Source organism: Harmonia axyridis, chromosome X (genome assembly GCF_914767665.1).
Source record: "Harmonia axyridis chromosome X, icHarAxyr1.1, whole genome shotgun sequence".
In the NCBI taxonomy this organism is placed as follows: Eukaryota; Metazoa; Arthropoda; class Insecta; order Coleoptera; family Coccinellidae; genus Harmonia; species Harmonia axyridis.
In genome coordinates, this window is record NC_059508.1 from 12,221,822 (window position 1) to 12,248,915 (window position 27,094).

Genomic DNA, 27,094 nt, shown 5'->3' on the forward strand with positions numbered 1-27,094 from the left:
CACCATTGACTGTAACGTTCTGGCCATCATCGTTTTTGAAGAAGTACGGACCAATGATTCCACCAGCTCATGAAGCGCACCAAACAGTCAGTTTTTCTGGATGTAACGGTGTTTCGACATACACATGAGGATTAGCTTCACTCCAAATGCGGCAGTTTTGTTTGTTGACGTAGCCATTCAACCAGAAGTGCGCTTCATCGTTGAACAAAATAAAATGGACGTAGTGCGCGATACGTATTCCGCACAGAACCATTATTTTCTAAATGCAATTGCACTATTTGCAAGAGTTGTTCAGGCTTAAGTCTATTCATGATGAATTGCCAAACCAAACTGAGAATAAATCACTTGACAGCTGTTAAATCGGTCGCCATCTTGAACAAAAATGCCAACTTAATGTTATATACTTCGAAAAAAAAACACCCGTTACTTGATAAATAAATATATGACTTGACTTGAGATCGAAAAGTTACTACTTGACGAAGTCAAGCTCAAGCCAAGTAGCTTGAAAATCCCTACATGGCTCTATTGTCATTCCTTCTGAAGAATGTGTAATTAGATTCTAATTCTAAAGAAATTTCTATTTCTGTGACCGTTCAATATATATTTGTTACTGTATTTTTGGCTAACATCAGAACTAACATATATGTATGAAGCTGTGTCTCAAAAACTAGATCATTTTTTTTGGTCTGTACTCTGTATAATAATAATACCTTCAGTTACGGAATCTAAGTTCACGACAATCAGGGTGTGTAAGAGATTAGTAGATCAATATCGAAAATGAAGGAGCTGAGTTGAAATGTGTTGTGTTGAAATCTCTTATCTTTCGCTCAAGAAGCCATAAAATAATCATTTTCCATGGAGAATGAAAGTTTCGAGATCGCACTTTTATTTACTCAGGAACTTTGCAGGTCTGTTAGTTAGCAAATACTGGCATAATGATTTAATGGATTTGAAACTTAATATATCCAGCGGTTCAGAATTTTAAAATTTCATTCGCTATGTAAATACAGTTCGTTTGTAGATAAACGAACGAATAAATTAATTTGATATGGGCAATAAAACAGTTCAATATAAAACCCCCATTGAAATGTTTTTCATCGTGTACGATGATATATTTCATCAATAGCACTTAGTGTATTATTTCAGTTCTATACTGATAAATCATCAATTGCAAAAATTTCCCAATGTTCTGGGGGCAATTACAAATTGATATTTATTATTAGAATTGGGGTTCCGATTTTCATTTTCACTGACGAAAATATATATTGGATTCATAATCCAACTCGCATTGTTATATTGTAGATTGATTGGAAATTTGGCAATTGTTAATTATTTTTTTTTATAATATGAATTGCTTTTGAAAACAAAACTCTGTTATGAATCATGCTGTAATATTCACATCAAAGTGATTTTTGTATATAGTAGGGCTCATTCCAATAATAAACTCTGTTAAAACTGCATTCGACCCTTTGTAACAACATCATTGGGAAATATCAGAGAATATCAATAAAGAAATAAATGATTTCAAATATACTGATATGTTGAATTACATCAATATGAAATTAATTGATAAATCATTACCTATACGAATGTCAATAACATTCCTGCGTTACTTTAATTAACATCGATAAAGGAAGGGATTGAATTTTTTTGGAATATTTTAAAGTCCATGGGTAGTCAAAAGTCGAATGAAAGATTGATATTGAAAGCAAGTTTGTCTAAATTCTACTTTTTCATCACATAAATAATGATTGTTTCGCTACAGCTTCTTCGAATTTCTTATATTTCGAATTATTTGTAGGTATGTGTAAATATAACGCCATCAAAGAAATATTATTCGATTTGTGTCTGCATCATAAAGTTATTCTCGATCAAACATGTCATCTTACAAGCTATATTCTCGTCATTTGTGGGAGGTATTAATTTTCTGTTTTAATATGAAAAAATATGACTGAGGATCATCGACTGCTCTCAAATACCTATGGTGAAGCCGCAATTAGTGAAAGAGAGTGGTTTCAACGCTTCAAGAATGGTAATTCTGACGTAGAAGCTAGAAGGTTTTCGAAGATGCAAAATTGGACTCATAACTTGATCAAGACTCGTGTCAAACGCAACAAGAATAGGCAGGATCATTAGGAGTGACGCAACAAGCCATTTCAAAATGCATGAAAGTCATGGCAATGATTCAGAAACAAGTAAATTGAGTGCCGTACGAGTTGAAGTCGAGAGATGTTGAACGGCGTTTGTTTGCTTGTGAACAGCTGCTTGCAAAGCGAAGACAGAAGGGATTTATGCATCGCATTGTGACTGGAGAAGAAGAATGGGTTCATTACAAGTGCAGAAAATCATGGGCATATCCCGGCCATATTTCCATGTCAACGGCCAAACCGAATATTCACGGTTACAAGGTCATGCTAAGTATTTGGTGGGACCAAGGCGGCGTTGTGTATTATGTGTTGTTAGAACCGACTGAAATCACAAGTAATCGTTATCTTTTCAACGCGGGATTCGTACGCTGCACGAAAGATGGGAGAAAGTAGTGGCCAGCGATAGACAAAACAGCGGGAGCAAAGTGGTACCTATGCCTATGTACAAGAATTCGAAAAGTTAGTATCAGATTACAGTATCTCTTCGCATTTTTTTTAACTACCTGTAGTTCACCAAAAAATAATTCTGGATGAAAGAAGCGAGCTCTCTCTCCTAAGAGGATCTCCTCTGAAGTGATATTCCATGTTCCTCATACTTGGATTATCACCGTTTTCATTATACATACATCTAACGTAATCCTGCATATATGCTGTATTAAATTCATATGCTGACCAATGGAGTTCTATACTTGACCATCTTATGGCTTAGTTTAACCCTTCATGTCTTCCATTATCTTCTATAACGATAAATTTATTATGTGTTCTATAACACAGGGGATGAGAGATCAAGTCTTTATTGTTTTGAATACAAACAATGACGATAGTTATCCTGAATACCGAATGAAGGATTTCTAGAATAAAACACAATCCCTCCTTCAGGGAGGAACAACGAAAGGACCTGATGGTTTTGGTGCAACTAGAGTTTTCCGTAGCCAATTCAAAAGTTTATTATGATAAGACCCTTCTAAATTTATCCTACCCTCTAATATTCGACTTCACTTCATACATTTCAGTTTTATATGTGGTTCTGAAAAAAAAAAAGAATGATAACGTAATGATTGAAGATTGATTCGACTGCTCTGCGATGTAGATACTTTCAAGGATGTGCTTTTACAGGATACAAATTGTTGACAACATTATTCAAACTTGTTATTGAATGTACGTTGAAAATCATCAGTTGAATCAACGTTTCGAACATTATATGATTCATTAATTATAATTACCTCTGCATTGAAATAGAAACTTTCACGTACTTTCATGACGTAATTCTAAAGCGCCTCCAAGACCACTATAAATCAATACCCACAATACAAGTTACTTTAATTAGAATCAAATTGTAAGGATATTTAAGCATCATTTAACGCATAAGGTATTTGGCATAGTTAATAGTTCAGTAGTACACTCCATAATAAATAATATTTTTTTGAATGCTCAAGGCCGTTTTAATTCGCTTCAGCACAGCGGTTACATTTCGAATGTTCAATTGAAATATGTAATATGTACTGGTCGCTTTTGTAATGAAATTTATTGTCCACACTGTTGTTTTTCGATTGCATCAGTGATTATGGGAATTGTTCGAAGCTAGGTGAAGCAATTTATAAATGACTCTTCAGAAACTCAGGTGCAATATGCATACGTTTTATGTTCCGCATTCTCATGAAAGATATGTTCCAATTTTCACTGATGCTCGCTGTCTTGAATAGTATTTCAAACCTGGATAATTTTTTGAGATAATTTCATCAAATAATAGGGGGACCTTGAAAATTTTGGCTCTCAGTTTAATAGTTTTCAAGATGCTTTCAGTAAGTGATTTGAGACACCCTGTACTATAACAAGTATAGTGAGTGAATAATGTCGTCCATGAATTATTCTCGAAGGAGTAAATGATTGAATTTAGAGAAAAAATCGTGAAATTTTTTCGTGTAAACATATTTTGATACTTAAATATTTTAGTCGTTTTTTGCAAGTTTTTTATTTTACAACAAACCTGCTGTTCGAGGAGATTCAAAATCGATGTTTAGTTGTTAAATGCCTAGAGCAGGTGTACATGGAATTTATCGCCAACTAAGTGAATTTGAAGAGGTGGAATTATTAGTCTATGGGAGGCGGAGAAATCCAACTACTGTTATGAGATGTTGTCAAGCGTGTTTGATAATGCCCAAAATTGAAGAAGAGTAGGCACCGGACGTCGAAGAAACAAAACCGATTTGCGACAAATCGATCTTTGGCTGATAAGTGGTTAGGAGAACAAAGCCATCCTGTAACTGTCCGAGCGGTTTACCGCCGGATATGGTCTTTTGGACTGCAGCATTATCGACCCCATCTTATGTTACCTCTGACGGTTGAGCATCGCCGGCAACGATTACAGTGGTGCAGAGAACTTCAACATTGGAATGTGGAATGGCACCAGGTCGTCATTTCTGATGAATCTTGATCCTCCTTGGATGCACATGATGGTCGAAGACGGGTTAGACTACGTCGGGGAGAAAGACGTGAACCACAGTTTGATGTTGAGCGTCATGTACACCGGACAGTAGGCATTATGGTATGGGTTGCTATTGCACATGCAAGTTGGTCACCTTTAGTCTTTATTTGAAATAACATTACAGCGCTGCGTTACCTTCAAGAAATAGTGGAACCATATGATCTCCCTTACCTTAACCGGCTCAAGAATTCAATATTTCAGCAAGATAATGTCTGACCTTGTGGTGCCAGAGTTAGTTCAAACTTTTTCGAAGCAACCCATGTGAAACTTTTGCAATGGCCGCCCAGATCCCCCGATCTTTCGCCCATAGAGCATGTTTGGTAGTGTATGAGTAGCAGACTTTGAAATTTAACCCAGCCCCCATGGACTTTGGCGGCTCTGAGACTAGAAGTACAGGTAGCTTGGAAAAGTATTCCTCTTACCATCTTATTGCATCAATGCCGAGACGTGTTGGGAACTGTATAGATAATCGCGATGGAGAAACACATTATTAACAAATTTATTTGAAAAAATTGTAAACCCTTCGTTTTTTTTCTGCAAATTTCAATCATTTACTCCTTGCTATACTTTCTAAGTTTTACCAAAAACATCTCAGTAAGTATAACTGTCATTTTTTAATTCTTCAAATCTATGTATATTTTTCAATGAAGAAAAGGCATATCGAAGGTTTCAATTTGAACATCATGGAATTTCTGTTTCATAATGTTTTCAAGCGAAGACATGCAACAGCGTTTTGTTGAATTGTCAAGCGCGTATTTGCGCGATGTTACAAATGATTCAGACAAGAAAACGTACGCGATCCACAACCCCAAAGGCCTGTAAAGGAACAAAAGCACACTTATCTACTAGCTCTCTCGCCCATTTTTAAATGAATTTCAATTTTTCCACCAACGCTCAGCCCTTTTGATAAGGAATCAGGTAAAAGCTTCCATTCATGACGGATTTCAATAAAGAAAAGAACGCTTCCTGTAGAACTCATATATATCACAGCCATCTTAACGTGCCTTCCTGGGACGACCTAAAATTCGATAAGAGACGACGTTCCACCGCAAGGGAAATCTATAGAGGCGTCGAAGTGTGAGACATTAATTATTTTTATAAATCGCTAAAAATTACCTATTATCTGTTTGTGCGGAAGATTTATGTTGGCAACCAGAGGAAAAAACTGGAAATAACGGCAAACGTGAAAAATCGTTCTTTCGCAAGATCGCCAAATATGTCTCTGATGTTATTCTGCTTGTGATTTTCCGTGCTTTTCTATACGTCTAGGAATCAAAGAGAAATCCGGTTTTCCATTGAATCTGTGTGAATTGGGTTTTGTTTGAAGTCATAAAGATGAAATGCTATATTGACAGAAATTATCGCTTTGAAAACACGCGGTTTGAAAGGTATTTTCATGGACAAGAAATTCACGTAGATTTTCCTGCGAAAAGGTATTCTGAAGACTATTTCAGGCAAAGCCTGAAAAAGGTTTCACTCCTACTGTCAACGCGCTTGTTTTGACGTGAATTCATAAACATGAAAACAGTGCAACTTTTAACATTCGTTGCAGTTTAATTCCAAATCACAAAGCCGAATCGTATACAAACTGACAAAGAAACTACAACACCCAGACGGTGCTGAAAAAAACGAAGGGTTTGCAATTTTTTTGTAATATCTTTGTTAATAATGTGTTTGTCCCCAACACGTCTCGGCATTGATTCAGTAAGATGGTCTTTTTCTTCTTGAGAGATACTATTCCATGCTACCTGTACTTCATGTCTCAGAGCCGCCAAAGTCCGTGGGGGCTGGCGTAAATTTACAAGCCTCCTACCCACGATGTCCCAAACATGCTCTATGGGCGCAAGATCGGGGTATCTAGGCGGCCATGGCAAAATACTCATATGGGTCGCTTCGAAAAAGTTCAAACTAACTCTGGCAACATGAGGTCGGGCATTATCTCTTGCTGAAATATTGGATTCTCTATCCGGATAAGGAAAGGAAGAACATATGGCTCCACTATTTCTTGAAGATAACGCAGCGCTGTCATGTCACCTCGAATAAAAACTAAAGGTGACCTTCTTGCATGTTCAATAGCACCTCATACCATTACACCTACTGTCCAGTGTACATGTAGTTCAACATCAAACTGAGGTTCACGTATTTCTTCCCGACGTCGTCTAATCCTTCTTCGGCCATCATGTGCACTCAAGGAGAATCGAGATTCATCAGAAAAGACAACCTGATGACATTGTTGACGTTCTCTGCACCACTGTTATCGTTGCCGGCGATGCTCAACCGTCAGATGCTACACAAGATGGTATCGATAATGCTACAGTCCAAAAGACTTTATCCGACGGTAAACCGTTCGGACAGTTACAGGATGGCCTTGTTCTCCTAACCACTCATCAGCCAAAGATCGAGTTGTCGCAAATCGGTTTCTAATGGCCATAAGTCTTAGACGTCGATCTTGAACTTCATTTGTGTCCCTTCGACGTCCGGTGCCTACTATTCTTCGATTTTGGGCATTATCAAACCACGGTTACAACATCTCACAACAGTAGTTGGATTTCTGTTCGTACGGTTAGCGATTTCTTGAAATGACAACCCCGCCTCGCGTAAAACAAAAATTTTACCTCTTTCAAATTTACTCATCTCGAGATAAATTCCGCGTACACGTGCTCTAGGCATTATAACAACAACTAAACATCTACTTTGGATCTCCTCGAACAGCTGGTTTGTTGTGAAATTCAAAAAACGACTACAATATTTAAGTAATAAAAATTGTTTACATGAAAAAATCTCTCCCGATTTTTTCTCAAAATTCAATCATTTACTCCTTGCTATACTATCTTTGTTTTACCCATAAAAAAATTGAACAGCTCCGTCTGGGTGTTGCAGTTTCTGTGTCAGTTAGTATATTTTGACGAAATAATAGAGCGATCTGTTAAAATAATAAAACAAACAGTCAAAAATGCATAACGCTCAAACTATTAGAAGGACTATAACCCACCGCAAATTATTATACGTTTCAAAATTTTTTGGTGAAGCTGAACCTTGAATTTTCGAACATCAAATCATTCAATGTAACCTGTAAAAAATGGGGGAAATTGTAGAACTGGAATATCCTTGAAATAGCTCAGTCCTTGTAACGTTATGACCCGAAAAAAAGATATAGAATGGTATGTGGGTATAAGAACATAAATGCCAGATACCTTTTAGTTATGATGGAATTCAACAGATTAGAAGTGGTGCATCTTAAGCCATCTGACCAAATCTGAATTGTGTTCCCGTGTAAAATGTATCATAACAGCGTTGAATCGATAAGAATCCTACCTGTGTTCCCCTGTTGACATGTTATTTCAATTATATCAGCTCATTAAATTTTTATTCATCACAGAGTTACTACATAACGGACCAATTTTTTTAAGATACAATCGGAATCTCAAGTTTCCAATCCATCGAGATTTATGCACCAGTCTAAGGCTATGGCATCTTTCGAATTTCATTTCAATCTTGATGATTTCAGTCCGCCTTGACTGACAGAAATCGATTAAATTAGCCGAATTATATTTACTTTTTATATAAGCTGGGAAAGTAGTGAAGTGAAAAAATTTTCAGGTTTAGTTCAATGAAAAATTCGTGAATCGATTCAGAATAAATTGAAATGTTTCCCACTTAAATTCAGTTCTTTCGACTATTCTCCTTGTTCTACTTATAAAGGGTGTTTTTTTAGAGCTATAGAACTTTAAATTGCAATAAAACAACGATGGATTATTCGATTGACATGAATTTTATTTATCCGCAAGACAATCTTGTGGCATTACATTTTAAATATGATTTCTGGCATATGACCGCCACGGCTGGCTCGGATGTAGTCCAATCTGGACGTCCAATTTTCGATGACTAGTCTAGCGGTGTTAAATCACAAGATCTTGGAGGCCAATTCACAGGTCCAAAACGTGAAATTAGGCGGTCACCAAAAGTGTCTTTCAATAAATCGATTGTGGCACGAGCTGTGTGACATGTTGCGCCGTCTTGTTGGAACCACAGCTCCTGGACATCATGGTTGTTCAATTCAGGAATGAAAAAGTTAGTAATCATGGCTATATGGCTCTATACCGATCACCATTGACTGTAACGTTCTGGCCATCATCGTTTTTGAAGAAGTACGGACCAATGATTCCACCAGCCCATAAAACGCACCAAACAGTCAGTATTTCTGGATGTAACGATGTTTCGACATACACTTGAGGATCAGCTTCACTCCAAATGCGTAAAATGGACGTAGTGCGCGATACGTATTCCGCACAGAACCATTATTTTCGAGATAAAATTGCACTATTTGTAAGCGTTGTTCAGGCGTGAGTCTATTCATGAGGAATTGCCAAACCAAACTGAGACTAAATCATTTGACAGTTGTTAAATCGGTCGCCATCTTGAATAGTAATGCCAACTTAAAGTTATATACCTCGAAAAAAAACACCCGTTATGAATCGACAAACCTAGGTTTTCATCAACACTACGGGCTACAGCAGCGAGTTGTTCTTGACTGACGCACACGTTCCTAGAATCTTCACATCATTACCTCGTCCCAGCAGCTCAAATTTTTTACCAGTGCAAGTTCCACCTTTTTTGTAGCGAATTTTACCAATGTCATTGTGTTGCTGAAGCACGTATCGTCCAATTTTTAGTAATGGCGTAGGTTTTACTTATCAAAGGTGAAAAGTGTCAGCTTTCCACAAAGCAAGCAATTCAAAATAAATCCTTCAATCGGAAAACGCTTTATAATGGCTGTAATCCGTATTAAATGACTGCTTTGAAAAGTGACATAAATATAACGATGACTTATCGTAGGAGTCGATTCCAAGATTCGTACGTAAGACGGATACACTGGTATCGGCATATTTTCTCAAAGCTTTTTTTATTAAAGGTGGCGGGTGATGAAAGTCGTATTCTCCATTCAAATTACGAGACCGGGTTTTTGAGGATTCTACTTCTCCGAAATGAAATCCATAATCCCTCCATAGCAGTTCATGTGAAAAAGAATTAATACGAAAAAAAACACCCTATACAACCTATATGAAATTTTGCAAGAAGCCTAAGATTGTCATTCTACATCAAATAATCATTTCGATCGAATTAGGAATTTCGAAGATAACGGGGAAAAATATTTCAACTTAGAATTTTGGACACAAAAGAAGTCAACCGTGGCATTCCGAACAAACCCTGGAAATTTCAAGCCTCTAGGTCAGAAGCTTCGGATAAATCTATACAGTTCTGTGGTCTCCAAAGGCGCAATTGGCACATGAACGAAGGAGTGTTCAAAAGCAACGGACTTCAAGTCAGTGCTTTTCTCATTCGATTTTTTTGTCATCAACTGCATCATATCCTGATATGATCTTTTAAGATATTCGAAGAATTGCTTGCTACGGGTGGACAAAGTCAAAATAAAAGAAAATGACATATGGAATGGGACGTCTTATGATTACAGACCACCGAAACCTTGCTGGTCGCCTTTAATTTAGGTCCTCGCTTTAATGATCGAATTGAATATTGCATATTATATCCAGTTAATGATACAGAAGTATATCATCTTCATCATGCTTGTAACTTAACTGTAGAGCTCCTCAGGCTAGTTTAGTAGAAATTCACCGAATATTAAGTCAAGAGTTGATGGACACAATATGGACATCGTATTGAATGAAGACAATCTATTGCTGGATATTAATGGGCATTCGGAAATCGATTAGAGCACAATTCATCTTATAGAATACGATCGTTAAGTATTATTGTTTTTTCAGTGTTCTAATCTTCTTGAATTTCAGTCCCTTCTTTCATCAAATAGAAATGAAATGACTGAATACAGAAATTCAGAAGACGAATTTTTTCATCACAAAACAAGCCCTGAGAGGAGATTCCTCTAAACATCATTCGTAATCCTGAATATGGTCTTCAAACGGATACTATTTATGTTTTGGTCGACTCATTGTTCAAAAAGCATTCGTAGTGAAAACATACAGTTGTATAAATTCTACGTTAGTACGCTTGAAAGGGTGATGTAGCTCTTCGTGAAAATTTGCCATTTGGGTAGAGTGAACTAGAATTCCTTTTAGCCGTAACAGTCATAATATTTCTCTGTTACACGTGAAAAAAGGAAAATACTTGAGGATGTTGAATTTTCCGGGCGAAAAGCTGTGGAAATTCGGAAGATGCCAGAAGCAAAAATATACATTTGTGAAGAGGATGAAGTTTATAATTGTTTCTTCCATGAGATAATCCCTTACAGAAGTTATCCTCAAAGAATCCAAATGTTCAACGTACACATTAAAAGTTTCAAAGCTACAAATGGCTGCCCCATCAACTTCTGCATTCAAGAAATACGAACAATACATCTGAATTGAGCCAATTAGCAACAATGGTTATCTACCAGCGAATTCTCATTGGCACTGCAATTCATTCAAGTGAAATATGACAATTTTCTGATCATTTGACTGTACATATTTTCAATATTTTGTGTTTGACGAGATTCTAGCAGAGACATACTCAATTTTTATGTTTTGATCTTGCTATCTGAATCGTCAGAATCTTAATGGAATAAATTGTCCTATTAACCTCAATGATCTACTCTATATATAATTTGGAATACTAATAAGCTCTTCACAGAAATTCAATTGATATAGAACAATTATTGTCATTAATCTTCCATAAAAATTGATGAAATTCGATAAATCCAATTAAAGGAGCTCGTGAATTCATGCTGGGAAACTCAATTATTTTTGTGTTAAAACATGTATTCTCAAACCAATATCAATGATAACTATGGTGATAATTTCTTACTCGTCAATGGATGAATGAAGAGAAATTTTGAAGCAAATATTGTTCATGCGAATCAGCTGAAGAAATCAAGATATTTTCTGTTTCTGCGCTGGGATAATTACTCGAAGCACCCTGTTATTAAATTTATGATTGAGAATCCTCAATATTCCCACAACACTGCTGCATTTAACGTGTGATTTAATACAATTAATCTATCTACTGATTTATGTTCTTAGATTTTAATAAACATGGTGTGTGGAAACAGGTACGAAGAAAATTGAAGGGTGATGTGTGTAATTCACCTGACAAATGTGTTGTTAATTACAAGTTTTCATTAATTATCACTTCTGAACTTTTTTTTCCAGTCTGGAAAATGAACGAAATTGGAAATGAGTTTCACATGATGATACTAATTCGACTTTGACAGAAATTGATCGAAACTCATTTTCAATGAGAATGAGCAGGGAATTATGGGACCAACGGAAAGACAAAAACAGTTAGAGTTGACGCTCATTTAGGAAACGCGTTACGAAAAAACTCGGTACGTCAACATTTAGGTTAACATTGGATTGAAAACCCAGGTTTGTCGATTCCTCGTCGATCTTGGGAATTAGGCATTCTACAAACTACATAACACCGTATTTTGCATAAAAACTTAGGTGTTAAGTCCAGTTAATACAAGAACTTAAAACGGTCGATCACCCGTTGTATCTTTGCTGATTGGGCTCTTCAAATGCATCAAAATTACTCATCAGACTTTCATTTAAAAATCATCTTCAGTGATTAGGCATTTGGGGCTCGGAAAATTCAAGAATAATTGTTGAAAAGCCTCTCCATTCTCAACATGTCACTCTTTGGTTCGGTTTTTGATCTGGTGGTATGATTGGGCATTACTTTGTTCGAAAATGAGGCTTTTACGGTGAATGGATTGCGCTATCGAGCTATGAATAACAGGCCAATTGGAAAGTCCTTGTTCTACCATAGTAAGACTCATTTTTAAAAGTCGATTTTATTATTCAACATAGTTGCCTTGGAGGGCGATACAGCGATTATAGCGATCTTCCAACTTTTCGATATCATTTTTGTAGTACGATTTGTCTTTCGCTTCAAAATAGGCCTCAGTTTCTGCTTTAACTTCTTCATTGGCGCAACATTCCTTTCCAGCGAGTATTCTTTTGAGGTCTGAGAATAGAAAAAAGTCGCTGGGGACCAGATCTGGCGAATATGGTGGATGCAGAAGAAATTCGAAGCCTTATCCATGCAATTTTGCCATTGCTTTTATTGATTTGGGACACGGCGCAATGTAATGATGGAGCAGCACCTTTTTTTTCTTCAAATGCAACAGTTTTTCAACGATTCCATCCTTTAACCGATCCAAAAACGCTCTATAATAATCGCTCCATTGTTTGGCAATTTTGGAGGTAATCAATGAATATTATACCTTGCTCATCCCAAAACTACTCATGCCATAACCTTGCCAGCTGACTGTTGTGTTTTTCCTCATTTGGATTCGAACATCGTGTGCAGTCCACTCAGCTGACTGTCGATTCGACTCCAGAGTAAAATGATGGAGACATGTTTCATCCATTGTCACATATCGACGCAACAATTCAGGTTTATTGCACTTAAACAGCTTCAAACACTGCTCAGAATCATTAACACGTTGTTGATTTTGATCGATTGTGAGCTCGCGCGGCACCCATAGTGCACACAGCTTTCTTTTGTACAAATATTCGTGAATGATATGATCTACACGTTCAGACGATATTTTCACAATGTCTGCTATCTCGATAAACTTCACTTAACGGTCATTCAAAATTATTTTGTGAACTTTTCTGATTTGTTCGTCGGTTACAGCCTCTTTTGGGAGTCCACTGCGTTCGCCATCTTCGGTGCTCGTTTCACCACGTTTAAACTCAGCATACCAATCAATGATGGTTGATCTTCCTGGTGCAGACCCCGGAAACTCTTCATCAAGCCAAGATTTTGCTTCAACTGTATTTTTTCCCTTGAAAGAAATATTTTATCAGCACACGATAGTTTTTGACCATTTTTTTTTCAAATAACAAAAGTAGCTACACTCACAACGCTATATATCACAAACTAATGGTCATGGTCATGGTAATTGACAAGTATCGTTTGAAGGTTGGTACTAACTAAACATCATATGAATTTAATACTTCCATCTGTGCATCAAACCGGGGGCTTTTCATTTAGCCTAATATAATGATAATAATAATGAGGCAACGTCAAAAATAAGGTCTATGCCAATGCTCCACAATCGATTCGAGACCTCAAAGATAGAATTCGTGAAGTTATCGAGGACATATGTATAGCCCCAAATGAATTGGTCATAAGAAATTTCATGAATTGGATATGATGCTGCAACCGTAGCCGTAGCTGGTATTTGGTTGATGTCGTTTTCTATCGTTAATGTCATACCTTCCGTTTCACAATAAAATAAATATACATTGAATTTTTTTCGAAAATACTCGTTTCTTTTCATTATCAAAATGAATCATGTTATTAGAAAACCCTCAAACTTTTTCTGGAATAACTAAATGAGAGAACCGACTTCAAGTTAAGTTTCACAAATTTCAGTTGGTTGCCTAATCAGTTTAAAAAGAATTACAATTTCGAATGTGTTTGGTACCCCCTGCGTGGATGAATTGTTGAAATATCTGAGAAATTCACATGACTGCAGGAGAAATATCGGTATTCCCTAATAATGCTCTATATTGATTGCGAGTTATGCTGCCGTCTTCTTCATAATTGAAATTAATTCTCTTTAATTGCAGTCTGAAATGCCTTCGATATGATTTGGACGAAATGTATTCATTCCGAGTCAAGTCCGGCTGTTTACAAAAGCATTCTATTCAAGGTATTTTTTGCTCGAAATCCAGATAAAAACCGGACTGTATAGGCATAGTTCACAAAATAGCATTGTTGGTGGGAAAATATATGGCATATTTGAGTGTGTGTGGTTAAGAAGTAATAATTATCCAGTTGAAGGCTTCCTCGAAGCAAAGTGGTTTTGAGAACAGTTTTTATGTCTTGCTGTCGTTCATTGTCAAATCGATTCACTGAATTGCCGAAGGCTGTTGAATTTCATCTTTTACTTCTGCCATTGTATTTTCTTACTAATTGGGTTCATGTCTCAATGGTATTATACAACTTGATTGAATATACGGATCCACAAACATCAAGAGTTTGAGGGACCAAAATATACTGAAGGATTGGAATATTATAGACTTTTAAAGTTCAAAGTTCAATATGGATCCTACGTTGTTATAGTATATCCAAAGTCACTTGAACTAGTCTATAAAAACGCTAGGCCAGAGATAATTGCAAAACAGTCATAAACTATAGGCGCACACTTTTCAAACCCTTGAGTTGAAAATAATATTTTTGCTTATGTATGGGACTCAGATGTCGATTCTTTCAGAAAATTTGTGACGTGAGTAGCTTTTGCTGTTATATCAAAAATGATGCTATGTATTTCTACGGTGTTATAATTTGATTATTCTTTATTCTCGACCTGTAATATCCTATCAAGGAACGTTATCAACGATCGTTGCATAGAATTATAAGAGCACGAAAATGTTTGAGATGAATTCGGAAATGTTCTGTCTGAAGATAAGACAAACTAGGGTAGAATAGGTGCATGACCTTGAGATCCTTGAATGACATCCAATTTTCTACGTCAAATTAGCAGCTACGTTGCCGAATTGAATTTTATTTCTTCGTTACTGTAAGGCGAAATTCATGTCCCTCAGTGGAAGCAGAAGGCTAAATGATAATGATGTACAGGGTGATTCGCCGCGATGACCTATTAGACTTTTATGGAAAACAAATAATAATTTTGTGCTGAAAATTTATACAATTTCCTTTTATACTGGAAACAGAGTACTACTTTCTTATTTCAAACGGCACATCCAGTATATTATTGCATTATCAGATAGCTTGGTTGATGATAATTTCAGCAATATGGCAATACTTGAGTATAAGCTCAACGGCTCATAAGTTAAAGAGATTCCTATAGATATCTTATGAAAAGTTTTCTGGAAAAAACCTATATTTTTTCTTCATTCTGTCAATTTTACGTAGGTATGAAAAGAGAAGGGTCTCAAGCAAATCCTATACTTATGAAGTTATCGAGGAAAAACTTGAACTAAAGAAAACCGCAATTGCTCATTGAATTGAGTAGTCTATTCAAGGAATTTCTCATTTTTCTTCGCAATTTAAGAAAAATCGAATGGTAGGAACAATTGAATAAAAAAAATGCCATCATTTCGAGGAATTTTTGCTTCAATTTTCGTTATTAAAGCTTTCTCTCTCATATTACAGATATTAGTAAACGTTGTCTTAAAAAAAGTTTTTCGATTACCCTCGCAAGAAAAAAAAGATCTACGCCCTTGGTCCAGGTTGAAGAAAATGGAACACCAAATGTTTATAGCTTAAATTCTTCGTAAACGATATTTATCCTCTCTGAAAAAATGTGACATTAGTAGGAATTATTCAATGTTCAATAAACTTTCAAAGAATTTCAACACAATAAAAAAATGTTGATTCTGTATCAGAGCACAATAAAGTCAATGCTCAGCAAAGAACTCAATCGAAAAGCCCCTAAAAGACAAGTGATTATTCTATTCGTTTCAAAGAGAAAGTAGCCTGAAAATTCAATAATACAGAGCAACTTCCTTTTTGTGGAATAAGGAATTTCGATTGAATTTCTGCCCCTTCCTGCCTCCAATCAATTCCTGAAAGCGATGAAACTACAGAAAATAATCCGTGATTTCGTTTATGATGTTGATGTTTCCTTCTTTGATAGGGTCTTTGAAAAGATGATTTTGAAGAATGTTGATTTTTTTTTCCGTCGGCAGGTATTCAGTGGATAAAGGTCGAAAATATTCAGTAAGTTCTGTTCGAATGATATTAACTCAATTCATTTCAAAATAATACAGGGTCTTACTCAGCCCTGGTCTTCACTACTGAAAATCATTTTATGCGAAATTGATGCTCATTAAAACCCATATGCCAACTTTTTTCGATCTTTTATGAGATATTCTGTCTTCAATGAAATATAACGAACAACTCATTTCTCGCACATTTCATAATATAATTTCAAATGAATTGGTATAATACTTCCTTTATTAAAAATGTAGATAACTCACTCTTTGTCAAATAAAATGATTTGAAATTAGTGCTGTATGCTTCCTGTTCGTTGGATTGCAGTTATTTCAGTCTCTGTAAAATAGAATTCATAACGAAGTTCTGTTCAGAATGTTACAGATTTAATTGTTTTCAGGCTGATCGCGAAATTGAAAAAATTTAACTTCATCCCATGCGAATGTTGACAAAATCAAATTGGAAACGCTATAGTAACGAATTGGCTGAAAAGATTTAATGAGTTTTCGAAGACCAAGTGCTGCATTTTTTCATCGCTGAATGGACACTCCGCTTTATATACAGCGTGAGTCAATAGTGCTCGATCGGTCGATAACTCTAATAAATTTTGGGGTAAGAGAATGATTCCAATTTCGACGGAATCGACAGCACATAAGCATAAATTATTCTTGACTCTACAGGCTGGTCGGAAACTGGTGAAACACAATACCACCCTGTTTTTCAAATGGAAATGCCCAATTTTCATATCATACTATTGTAGAGGTATACATATTATTATTAATAATATCCATGATATTCTGATTCCGAATACTACACTTGTTATCATTTATCTATGGTACATTTCGGAGCGGACTATTTTTCTTCGAAAAATTTTATGGTTATAATGGTTCGAACTAACGATCAAATCTTGAAAATTGTTCAAGATAATTGTATGATTTAGTTTTTAGTAAAATTCCGAAATATTTTCGAGTCTTCTGCTAGTATACGGTTTTCTCTACAGTTGGTCCAAAAGACACTTCAATTTTTGAATAATTACTATTAAAAAATGTCAATGAGTCCAAATTTTAAATTGCATGTCCTGAATTTTTTTGTCTGTCGGATAGCCTAGTTAGTAGTCTTCATTTTTTGTATTTATTTATCAAGTACTTGAATCATATCAAGCTACTTGATTTTAAGCAGTTTTATTGTGTAGTGTCACATCAGAAAAAATGATGAAATGAGAAGAAACCTTGCAAAAAACACTTTCATTTATTAAACTATGTATAAAGAACCGAAAATATCAACTTTTTTGAAATAGAAACATAAATTGAATCACTATAAATCAGAACAAAATGAAAAATAATACAAAAATATAGTTTCGTAATATTGAGAAACCTCCAGGCTTAGTTTGATTTAATAATTTTCCATCCAAGACCTAAGACACATCTTATAGATTCGTCGCCCAACCTATTGCGGGTTTTTGTAACTGTGAGAGCAGCTCTGGAAAATTGTCTTTCAACGGAAGCTAAAGATGCTGGCGTTGATAAAAAATCCTTGGCCATTTTGGCCAAGTTTGGAAAGATATTTCTACCAAAATATACCAATAGATTTCATAGAAATGTGAGAAAACTATTAATAATGTCACACTGGCGAATGCTTCACACTCTCGGCGCTCAAGGAATCCCCTTATTTAGTCTAAGCGAGCACGAGATTGCAGAAATATATGCCGTGCGACGCGTGCATATCAAGCTGAAGTAATATCACATTTTGATATCAAGTCAAGCAACAAATATCTAAAATCAAGTCAAGTGAAGCTCAAGTATGCAATTCTTCACGAGCTTGATTTTCAAGTCAAGTAGTTGGTTAAAATGTCAAGCTACTTGGCTTGATGAATCCCTCATTTTGGGCGTAAAAGCAATAATTTTTTCTTATAACTTGAAAACAGTTAGTTAAATTCATTAGGTTATGATTTTCATCAGATTAATTCTCTAAAAAATCGAGCCCAAAATGTGCCATTCATTATTTTCTAGCTCAAAGGGATTCTGACATCCTCTTTTTAGAAAACGAATTTGGGACATTAGCGCTTACCTACTTGAATTCAGTCAGTGCTTTCTAAATTTTTGCACCAATAATCAATTTACCAACGAGTGGAATTTTTCTACCAGAATTTCTGTACCAACACGAATCTATTTCGGCATTAATCCAACTAAGAGCAAAGTTTGAGCATCCCTGATTAGAAAATTCCACCAGTTTCAAAACAATGGGAAAACTCAATTACGTGATTTTCAACAGAAAAATTCGATGATCCATGGCGCTAACTATGTGTATACAGACGTAACTTTTAAATTGGATCATGAATGTATAACGTGAAATATTACTAGAAGGGGCAAATTAACAAGGGAGCTAGAGAATGTTCTGGAGGGACGTAAACCGGGAGAAACTCAAAGGGGGATTTAAGATTCACAGCTATGGTACATTAGCCCGGATGACATTCAGGCCTACGTTACAATATAACCCATTGTTAGAATTGAACCTACCGATGCTTCTAACAATTTTCACCCTCCATTCTATGGAAGAAGATTGAGTAGGCCAAGTGAAATTCGTCACTTGCCGAAAGCACTTGACTTTGATGCATTCAAATCGACTGAGTCGAATTCTTGAAAGTCTCAAATCCCTCGATAATAATTGTGTTTCAAGATTATGGAGTACTTTAAAAGACTTGATAGACAGATTTTGTCATGGATATAGAATTGCACAAGTTTGACTTTAATGTTTGAGTAGCTATACCTTGAAGAGGTTACATAAGAAGTTTAAGAAAGTGATTGCCCAGGTTAAAGCCTTTTTCGACAGCAAGAATACATTTTTCTTCAGGAAAGATATTGAAAATGGTTTAAAAAAAAGTGTTTTTAATGGTAAAGCTCGAGTTATTTGGTTTCCAAGAATGGTAACATTTCGGTACTTGCTATTTCGATAAATCAAACGTGCTATATTTGATTTAATACCGCATAAATGCACACTTAGGGAGATATACTGAAAAGTTAACTGCTGAATCTTTTCGTCAAATTAGGTGGTCAGCAACCTGAGCAACCTAAATCATGTTCTGATCGGATTTCAGACGTTCACGATGACATTTATACTGGTGGGCGAGTTAAGTCGTAGAAAAAAAAAAACGCTCGACGTTTTATTCTCTTAATAAGTTTCCGAATACGATAACAATGAACGAGAGGGAAAATATCCATATTTACGATACCAAGTGGCTTATTACGTTTTACTGCCTATTCCCGGAGACCTACGAAAACGAGGAACACATTTGCATCCGAGAGATAAGATGGGTTCAGCAATTTATTGCATCGGTAAATGTCAGTTCACGTATGAATTTGGGGGTGTTAAATCCTCGGGAAAACGCAGAAGGAATTACATTTTTGTGTTTCTTCAGCACTGACAACAGCTCAATTTCACACAGACTCTTGGTTAATACTAAATTGTTGAATGAAAAGAATGGAAAGGAATAAATCAATGAATACTTTGTTGTTGTCTGTGGTTTAACACAAATGATGCACCAGAAGTTTCGGTGAAACGAATAAAGACTAAATGATGATTGAAATCCTCGGGCAGAATCCAGCTCAAACGCATTACAAAGGAATATAATGAGAAGTTGAATGAAAAAGTGCATTAATACACAGACTATGTTTCTCTTTTTTCATCGAGGTCTCCATTTAATTTCGTCAAAATGAATGTTTCCAAATATTTTAATGATTTCTCTGATCTTTAATCAGTAAGTATTAAGTTCTAGAGTTGACTAATATTATCTCTTTGAAACTGTATGCGTGGAATGTATACTGCCAGCCTTCGTAGACAAAACATGAAATGCGAATCTGTTTAAAAACAATTCATATAGGGCATTACATGCCTCTACAAAAAAAAGGGACTACTCACTAGGATATTTCGCCAGGCACCTTTTTGTGGTGTAGACAAATGTACCTACAAGAAAGAGTTTCAGGTGAAGGAAAAAACCGAAAGAGAAACACTCTGGTGAAATCTTCATGGCTTGGATCACTACAAAACGTTTCTTCTAAACTTCGACACTGCGAGATCCAAGAAGTATCCAGATCTTAGTGAAAATATACTTCAGCTCCTCAATGAATTCATCAAGCATTGTCGCCTTATGAAACACCTCATGAGAATAGGTCTAACAGAAAATAACGGGTGCAGATTCTGTGGGGAGGAGGAAGAAACTCCGGATCACCTGGTGACGGAATGCCTCGCCATCACTAGCCAACGCAAAATCTGCTTTGTAGGAGTGAGGAATTAGCAGATACTGGAGTTCATTAGAACTCTGGAACTGGAAGGCGAGCTGTAGATCACGTTATGGAGAGAATAGCTCTGATGGGAGGCACATCCTCAATTAAATTTAGTCTAATCTATGGTATTCAACAGGAAAAATTCGAGCAAACCATATGAATGGATAGACTTTTCGACATTTTTTCAGGGTCATTTTTTGAAATTGTAGTTTCTTTCGAATCACCTATAGAGTAATCAGTAATTGCAGAAGACTTGAAAACTGAAAATCAGAATTTCATGGAGATTATAGGAATGAAAATTCAGCATTCTCATTGAAAAAAAACAAGGTGGTATCGGGTTTCACCACTTTCGCACCAGCCTGTAGAGTCAAAAATAATTTAAGCTTATGCGCTGAGTAATGTCGTTATCATCGAAATTTGAATCATTCTCCTAGTCCAAAATTTCCAAGAGTTATCGAGCATTATTGACTTGTCCTGTATATCATATTGGCTAAGGATGAATAAGCTCACTGAATGCCAGGATCAGGACCTGATGCAATAACAGGAATCGTCAATATTCATGACATTGATGACAATAAGCTTGAGCTCTAAGCTCTACGATTATGTAATAATTCTACAGCTATAAAAGCTGTTCTTCTGCTTTCCCATCTATCCTGAATAGACAAAACTCTCTACATTCGACATATGTTTAATTCTGATGTATTCACATGCTGTGCGAATGAATGTATTGATATCAACACAACTCGCAAATCCCTGCTCAGGTACAGCAAAAAAATAATGCGGTATGTACGGATGTGCTGATTGGATCTATCTCACATGACCTGGAAACAGCGGATTTTACACAACAAGTACTCGATGTATCAAAGATCCTCCTTTGAATTTAGGTGTAAACTCGGTGGTGTCCACAAAGGAGCAAATGCGATTAGCCTACACGTTGACTCATCAATTGAATGCACTGAGAAGGCTTCTGGCTTTATGTCGCCTGGAATAATGTGTAGCACATCGACATCGGTTTGATATGCTGGGAATATTCTGATAAGGCCAATAAACCAAGTTAATTATCATCTGTTACATTACGGCCAATGATCTTGTTCTATAGCTCGGAAATCTGCCCAAAGCAAACAAAATTCAGTAATCCTAATACCTACGTTAGGTTACCTATACTACGAATATCAGATGCGCGATATACATATATATACTGGTAGTGCTTTATTTCCATTTCACCAATCAGGTTCAGGAATCCCAGGAATTATTGGAAATCGGTTTTATTAATTCGAGGATTTTCATTCAACCGGAATCGTTCAACATTGAATTTGGGAATATTTTCTGTACGAAGTTATATTGATACCAACACTAATGAAGATATGAATTTACGCTGGATTTGAAGCAGGTTTGATAACATTCTCATTTTAGTTTGCAATTTCCACTTCATTATGAACATTTGAGATTCATTCTGGTGGAAGAAATATTAACAAAAACAAATATGACTAAATATGTATATTTAGTACTTCTCCCTTAAGGGTGTTCGATACCTTGTTCATGCCAATGCTATTCCAGTGCTAATCAACAACATTTGTGAATTCCAAAATACAGGTCGGATTCATTTCATTTTTTGAGTGAACAATGACGTGATAGTGAACTTGAACGTATAGTTTCGATTTTCAAAAAAAAATCGATAGTATTCCGCAAATTGAACTTCGAAATTATAGTTATTTATGTATCAAGGGAGTTATGAGGGTTTTAACCACAGAGGGCAACAGATTTCAATCCCGAGGGACGTAAGTCCCGAGGGATTGTTGCGTTGCCCGAGGTGGTTAAAATCCAATAACTCACAAGACAGATAATTAATTTTATTTCATACTGCATGAAATATAAAAACCAAATTGTTTTGGTTTTCAGAACAAAACGAATCTTTATTAAGAATTAAGTAGGCATGGTTGCCATGGAAATGTCACTGACAACATTGTAGATATTTGTCATATCGTGTTTCTCATCATATTCAAATTTGTGAAAATGAATGCAAACTCAGAGAGAATTGAGATTTCAAGAGATTTGTTGGAAAAGGCTGAAAAAGCTCGTTCCGTACTACTACCGACAAAGTCGGAACTTAAGTACAAAAAGGAATATGACAAATTTCTCCAGTGGATGAAAGTTAACTGTATGGATAGTAAAAACACGAGTGAAACTGTAATGTTGGCGTATTTTCAAGAGATGGTATCTATTTATTCTTTTAGTCTAATATGTGAATTGGTTTATTTTTCTTACAGTCTGAATTGTATAGTCCTAATTCGCTGTGGACTAAGTGGTCAATGCTAAAATTGATGATGAGAATACATGATGACATAGATGGAAGTAAATTTCACGAATTAGAAGGGTTTCTCAAACGCAAAAGTAAAGGCTATGAGCCAAAAAAGTCTCAAGTGTTTAGTCGGGAAGATATTGTCAAATTTTTGAAGAATGCGTCTGATCAAGAATACTTACTTCATAAGGCATGTAATGCAAACTGTAACGAATACACATTTATTGTTCTGTTTCACAGGTAGTTTTGATTATGGGTTATTTCGGGGGCTGTAGATGTCAAGAACTTTTGAATATGAAAATTAATCACATCGAAGATAGGGGCTCTGTTATGGTGGTTGACATTCCGGAAAGTAAAACAGATATTCGTAAGAGATTTACTATTGTGGAAGAAAACGAGTTCTCTGCATTGAATCTAGTGAGGAAGTATATGCTTCTACGTCCATCGGGCCCGGAAAGATTTTTTCTAACGTATCGCGTAAAACGTTGCTCAGTTCAACCGGTTGGAAAAAATACATTCGGGAAAATTCCAAGCAAAATTGCTAGTTTTTTGGAATTGCCGAATCCAGAAACATTCACAGGACATTGTCTGCGAAGGACTTCTGCGACTGCCTTGGTCAATGCAGGAGCAAATATGACAACATTGAAGAGACATGGTGGATGGCGAAGTTCAACGGTGGCAGAAGGGTATTTGGCCGACAGCATGGAATTGAAAAACAAAACTGCAAGAATGTTAGCTGGCATGTCAGATGAAAGAAGGGAAACAACTTCATATTTGAATACAGTCATTAACAGTGACAACCGTTTAATAGAAAATCCTTGCAATTCGGGTAACAACTTTAGTGGTAAATTCGACAACTGTCGGTTTGTTTTTGTGAACACTTTAGAGGGAGTTAAAGATCTATAACTGCCCTGTTTAACTCCCAAGGGAGTTATGACAATGTTTATAGTTACGGTAACTAAGCATTTATTCCTTTGTAATGTATCAGTATGAAATAAAATATATTCTTTGAATGATTATGCAGCTTTAGAGAGACTTCTCATTTCAAGTAACTCAACGTTAAATGTTCAGTGATATTATGAGTTTTAAATTGGTGCAAACATTTTGTAAAAATTCCTTGATTTACTCTAATTATTGATGATTTTCAAATGAAATTATGCTTTTTGGAACGCCTTCCGAAGGTTTACGCCTTTTTGCAGCATAAACACCAATGGAATCTTGAACTGTATTTTATGACTCGAGATGAATGACTGTAGAGAAAAATTGATCAGACACAAAGATCTGATCTTACGAGAATGAAATTCAACCAAATATCGTTCGAAGTATATTATCAATTATATGGCAATATATCAATGATATACACGGCGTTAGAATATTTGGTTCTATACATATTTACAGTATGGTGAATAACTAAATATTGAGACTTCCTCTGTTTCCTGTTTTCATTGCAATCCCTACTCCCCTCATATTTATTTTGCTACAATTAACTGTTCATGGAAATACGTACGATTGTTTAAACAAAGATATCAATTATTCATGAAACCCTAGGATGTCATTGAGGGTTAGATTGAATGAGTGGGTACAAATTTTGAGGACATTATTTTCAAGATATATATTGGCGAGTGGTGTTTTGTCATAATTAATAAACATTTTTTTTTCATAAAGGTCTTTTTTTATTCGCTATTTTACATATAATTGTATAATTAATTCGATTTTTCGTGAAATCGCCACTTTCTTTCTGAATTCACAAGATTATAACTTATTTGTTGAATGGATTTGAACTTTCGTTGTAGGAACTGATTGACTTCCTTTATATAAAATGAGGTTTACGATTCTTAAAAACGAAATGTCCAAGAGGGATAATGGTTAGCTAAGTCAATAGGAAGCGTCTACAATCAGATAGCCATTTAGCCAAGAGATATTTGTCAGACTAAAACTCACGCAAGTACAATCGACCATTTAGATGCTTGTTTACCGAATCGGTGCAGTGAGCCAAATCAACTCAGATATCCCAGTTATTCGTATAATGTACAGAAATTGACATTCATCATCGGCAAGAGAATTCGATGATGTTTGTAATTCAACGAACATGTTAATTGAATATTACGTTAAATTGTTATTTCCGTAGCTCAGCGAAATTACATGCATTCTATTCGCAGAATATAAATTATTCAGCTTGCACAAGAATCGATTATTCATTAATAGGCATAATAAAAGGCACACCATATCTATTCTATATTTCATACAACAAAACTGGTAGTTGATGAATTGCTTCAGTTCATCAAAACGAAAATATGAGAAGCCAATACCCAATACATTATTTTTTCCTTTTGATTTCAACTTTCGAGTTGACATAGAATTAATTGCCACCTTGCAGAAAACCAATGCAGGACCAATAAATTCCAATCCTGATTTCTGATGGAACTGGACGAAATATCCTTTCAAGTGGAAGCAATAGATCGGGGGGCTTTATTGAAAATCTCCAAGAGAAATTACAGGCAATTGCACTTGAAAAATCAGTTATTGTGTTGTTTCTCAAAGCGGTCAATCGTTTCTATCTTAAATCTTCGTTGGACAATAGCTTGAGAGAGCTATTTCGGTTCGCATTGACAGTTATCGAAAAATGAAATATAATGGAATCCTCACATGAAATGAGAACTTAAACACCAGGAAATGTTCCATTACTTGAGTAGGGGGAGATTCATTTCAGTTCGTTTTCTATACAGTTTTTTGAAGTTTTCTAATATACAGGGTGTTTCATAATTCAGGAAAAAAAATTCAGTGTGCTGTTCCAGTTCCAGGCATAACCAGCGGAAACTCATTGTTTCTTAAAAATTCGACTTTGTCCGTCAACATACCTTCAAGAGTGATGCATGTACTTCAGCTATCTCTACTTCATTACTCAGAGCCGCCAAAATCCGTGAGGGCTGGGGTAAATTTCCAAGCCTCCTACCCATGATGTCCCAAACATGCTCTATGGGCGAAAGATCGTGGGATCTGAGCGGCCATGGCAAAATATTTACATGGGTCGCTTCGAAAAAATTCGAAATAACTCTGGTAATATGAGGTCGGGTATTATCTTGCTGAAATATTGGATTCTCGAGCCGGTTAAGGTAAGGGAGAACATATGGCTCCACTATTTCTTGAAGGTAACGCAGCGCTGTCATGTTATCTCGAATATAAACTATAAAGGTGACCTAAGTGCATGTACAATAGCACCTCATACCATAACGCCTACTGTCCGGTGTACACAACGCTCAACATCAATTAGAGGTTCACGTCTTTCTCCCCGACGTCGTCTAACCCTTCTTCGGCCATCATGTGCACCCAAAGAGAATCGAGAATCATCAGAAAAGACGATCTGATGCCATTCCACATTCCAAAGTTGACGTTCTCTGCACCACTGGGATCGTTGCCGGCGGTGCTCATCCGTCAGGGGTAACACAAGATGAGGTCGATAATGTTGCAGCCCAAAAGACCTTATCCGGCGGTAAACCGTTCGGACAGTTACAGGATGGCCTTGTTCTACTAACCACTAATCAGTCAAAGATCGAGTTGTCGCTAATCTGTCTCTAATGGTCATAAGTCTTAGACGTCGATCTTGAATTTTATTTGTGTCCCTTCGACGTCCAGTGCCTACTCTTCTTCAATTTTGGGCATTATCAAACCACGCTTGACAACATCTCTTAACAGTAATGGGATTTCTGTTCGTACGGTTAGCGATTTCTCGAAATGACAACCCCGCCTCCCATAGACCAATAATTAGACCTCTTTCAAATTCACTTAGCTGGCGATAAATTCCGTGTACACGTGCTCTAGGCATTTGAACAACAACTAAACATCGACTTTGGATTTCCTGGAACAGCTGATTTGTTGTAAAATTTAAAATACTCGCAAAAAACGACCAGAATGTTCAAATAACAAAAATTGGTTACATGAAAATCCTTCACGATTTTTTTTTCCAAATGTAATCATTTATTACTCGCTAAGTTTCACAAAAAAAAAATGCAAAACGTAAACAGCTCCTTCTGGGTGTTGCAGTTTCTTCGTCAGTTAGTATATCTCATTTCTAATTGTCGAATCGATCTCGTCGAACTGAATGAAATATTGGTCCGAAACTGATCTAGAACTTTTCTGGAACGGCAAAGTCCGACGGACTCCTTAATTCCCAAATTTA

At 36.0% G+C, this 27,094-nt stretch overlaps 1 protein-coding gene across 1 annotated transcript; it reads left to right on the forward strand.

Annotated features, from left to right (window-relative positions):
* Positions 1–22,571: 22,571 nt before the first annotated feature.
* On the forward strand, positions 22,572–23,917 carry LOC123685952. The gene is made up of 3 exons (XM_045625853.1): positions 22,572–22,832; positions 22,886–23,107; positions 23,158–23,917. The coding sequence occupies exons 1-3, from the start codon at positions 22,632–22,634 to the stop codon at positions 23,821–23,823; spliced, it is 1,089 nt and encodes a 362-aa protein (XP_045481809.1). The 5' UTR covers positions 22,572–22,631; the 3' UTR covers positions 23,824–23,917.
* Positions 23,918–27,094: the final 3,177 nt, after the last annotated feature.

Bases quoted from the DNA above. Each gene is read 5' to 3' on its own strand.
- LOC123685952 (XM_045625853.1), top strand. From the start codon at position 22,632: ATGAATGCAAACTCAGAGAGAATTGAGATTTCAAGAGATTTGTTGGAA. The intron at 22,833-22,885 runs GTATCTATTTAT...TTTTTCTTACAG, and splicing joins TGGCGTATTTTCAAGAGATG to TCTGAATTGTATAGTCCTAA. The intron at 23,108-23,157 runs GCATGTAATGCA...TCTGTTTCACAG, and splicing joins AAGAATACTTACTTCATAAG to GTAGTTTTGATTATGGGTTA.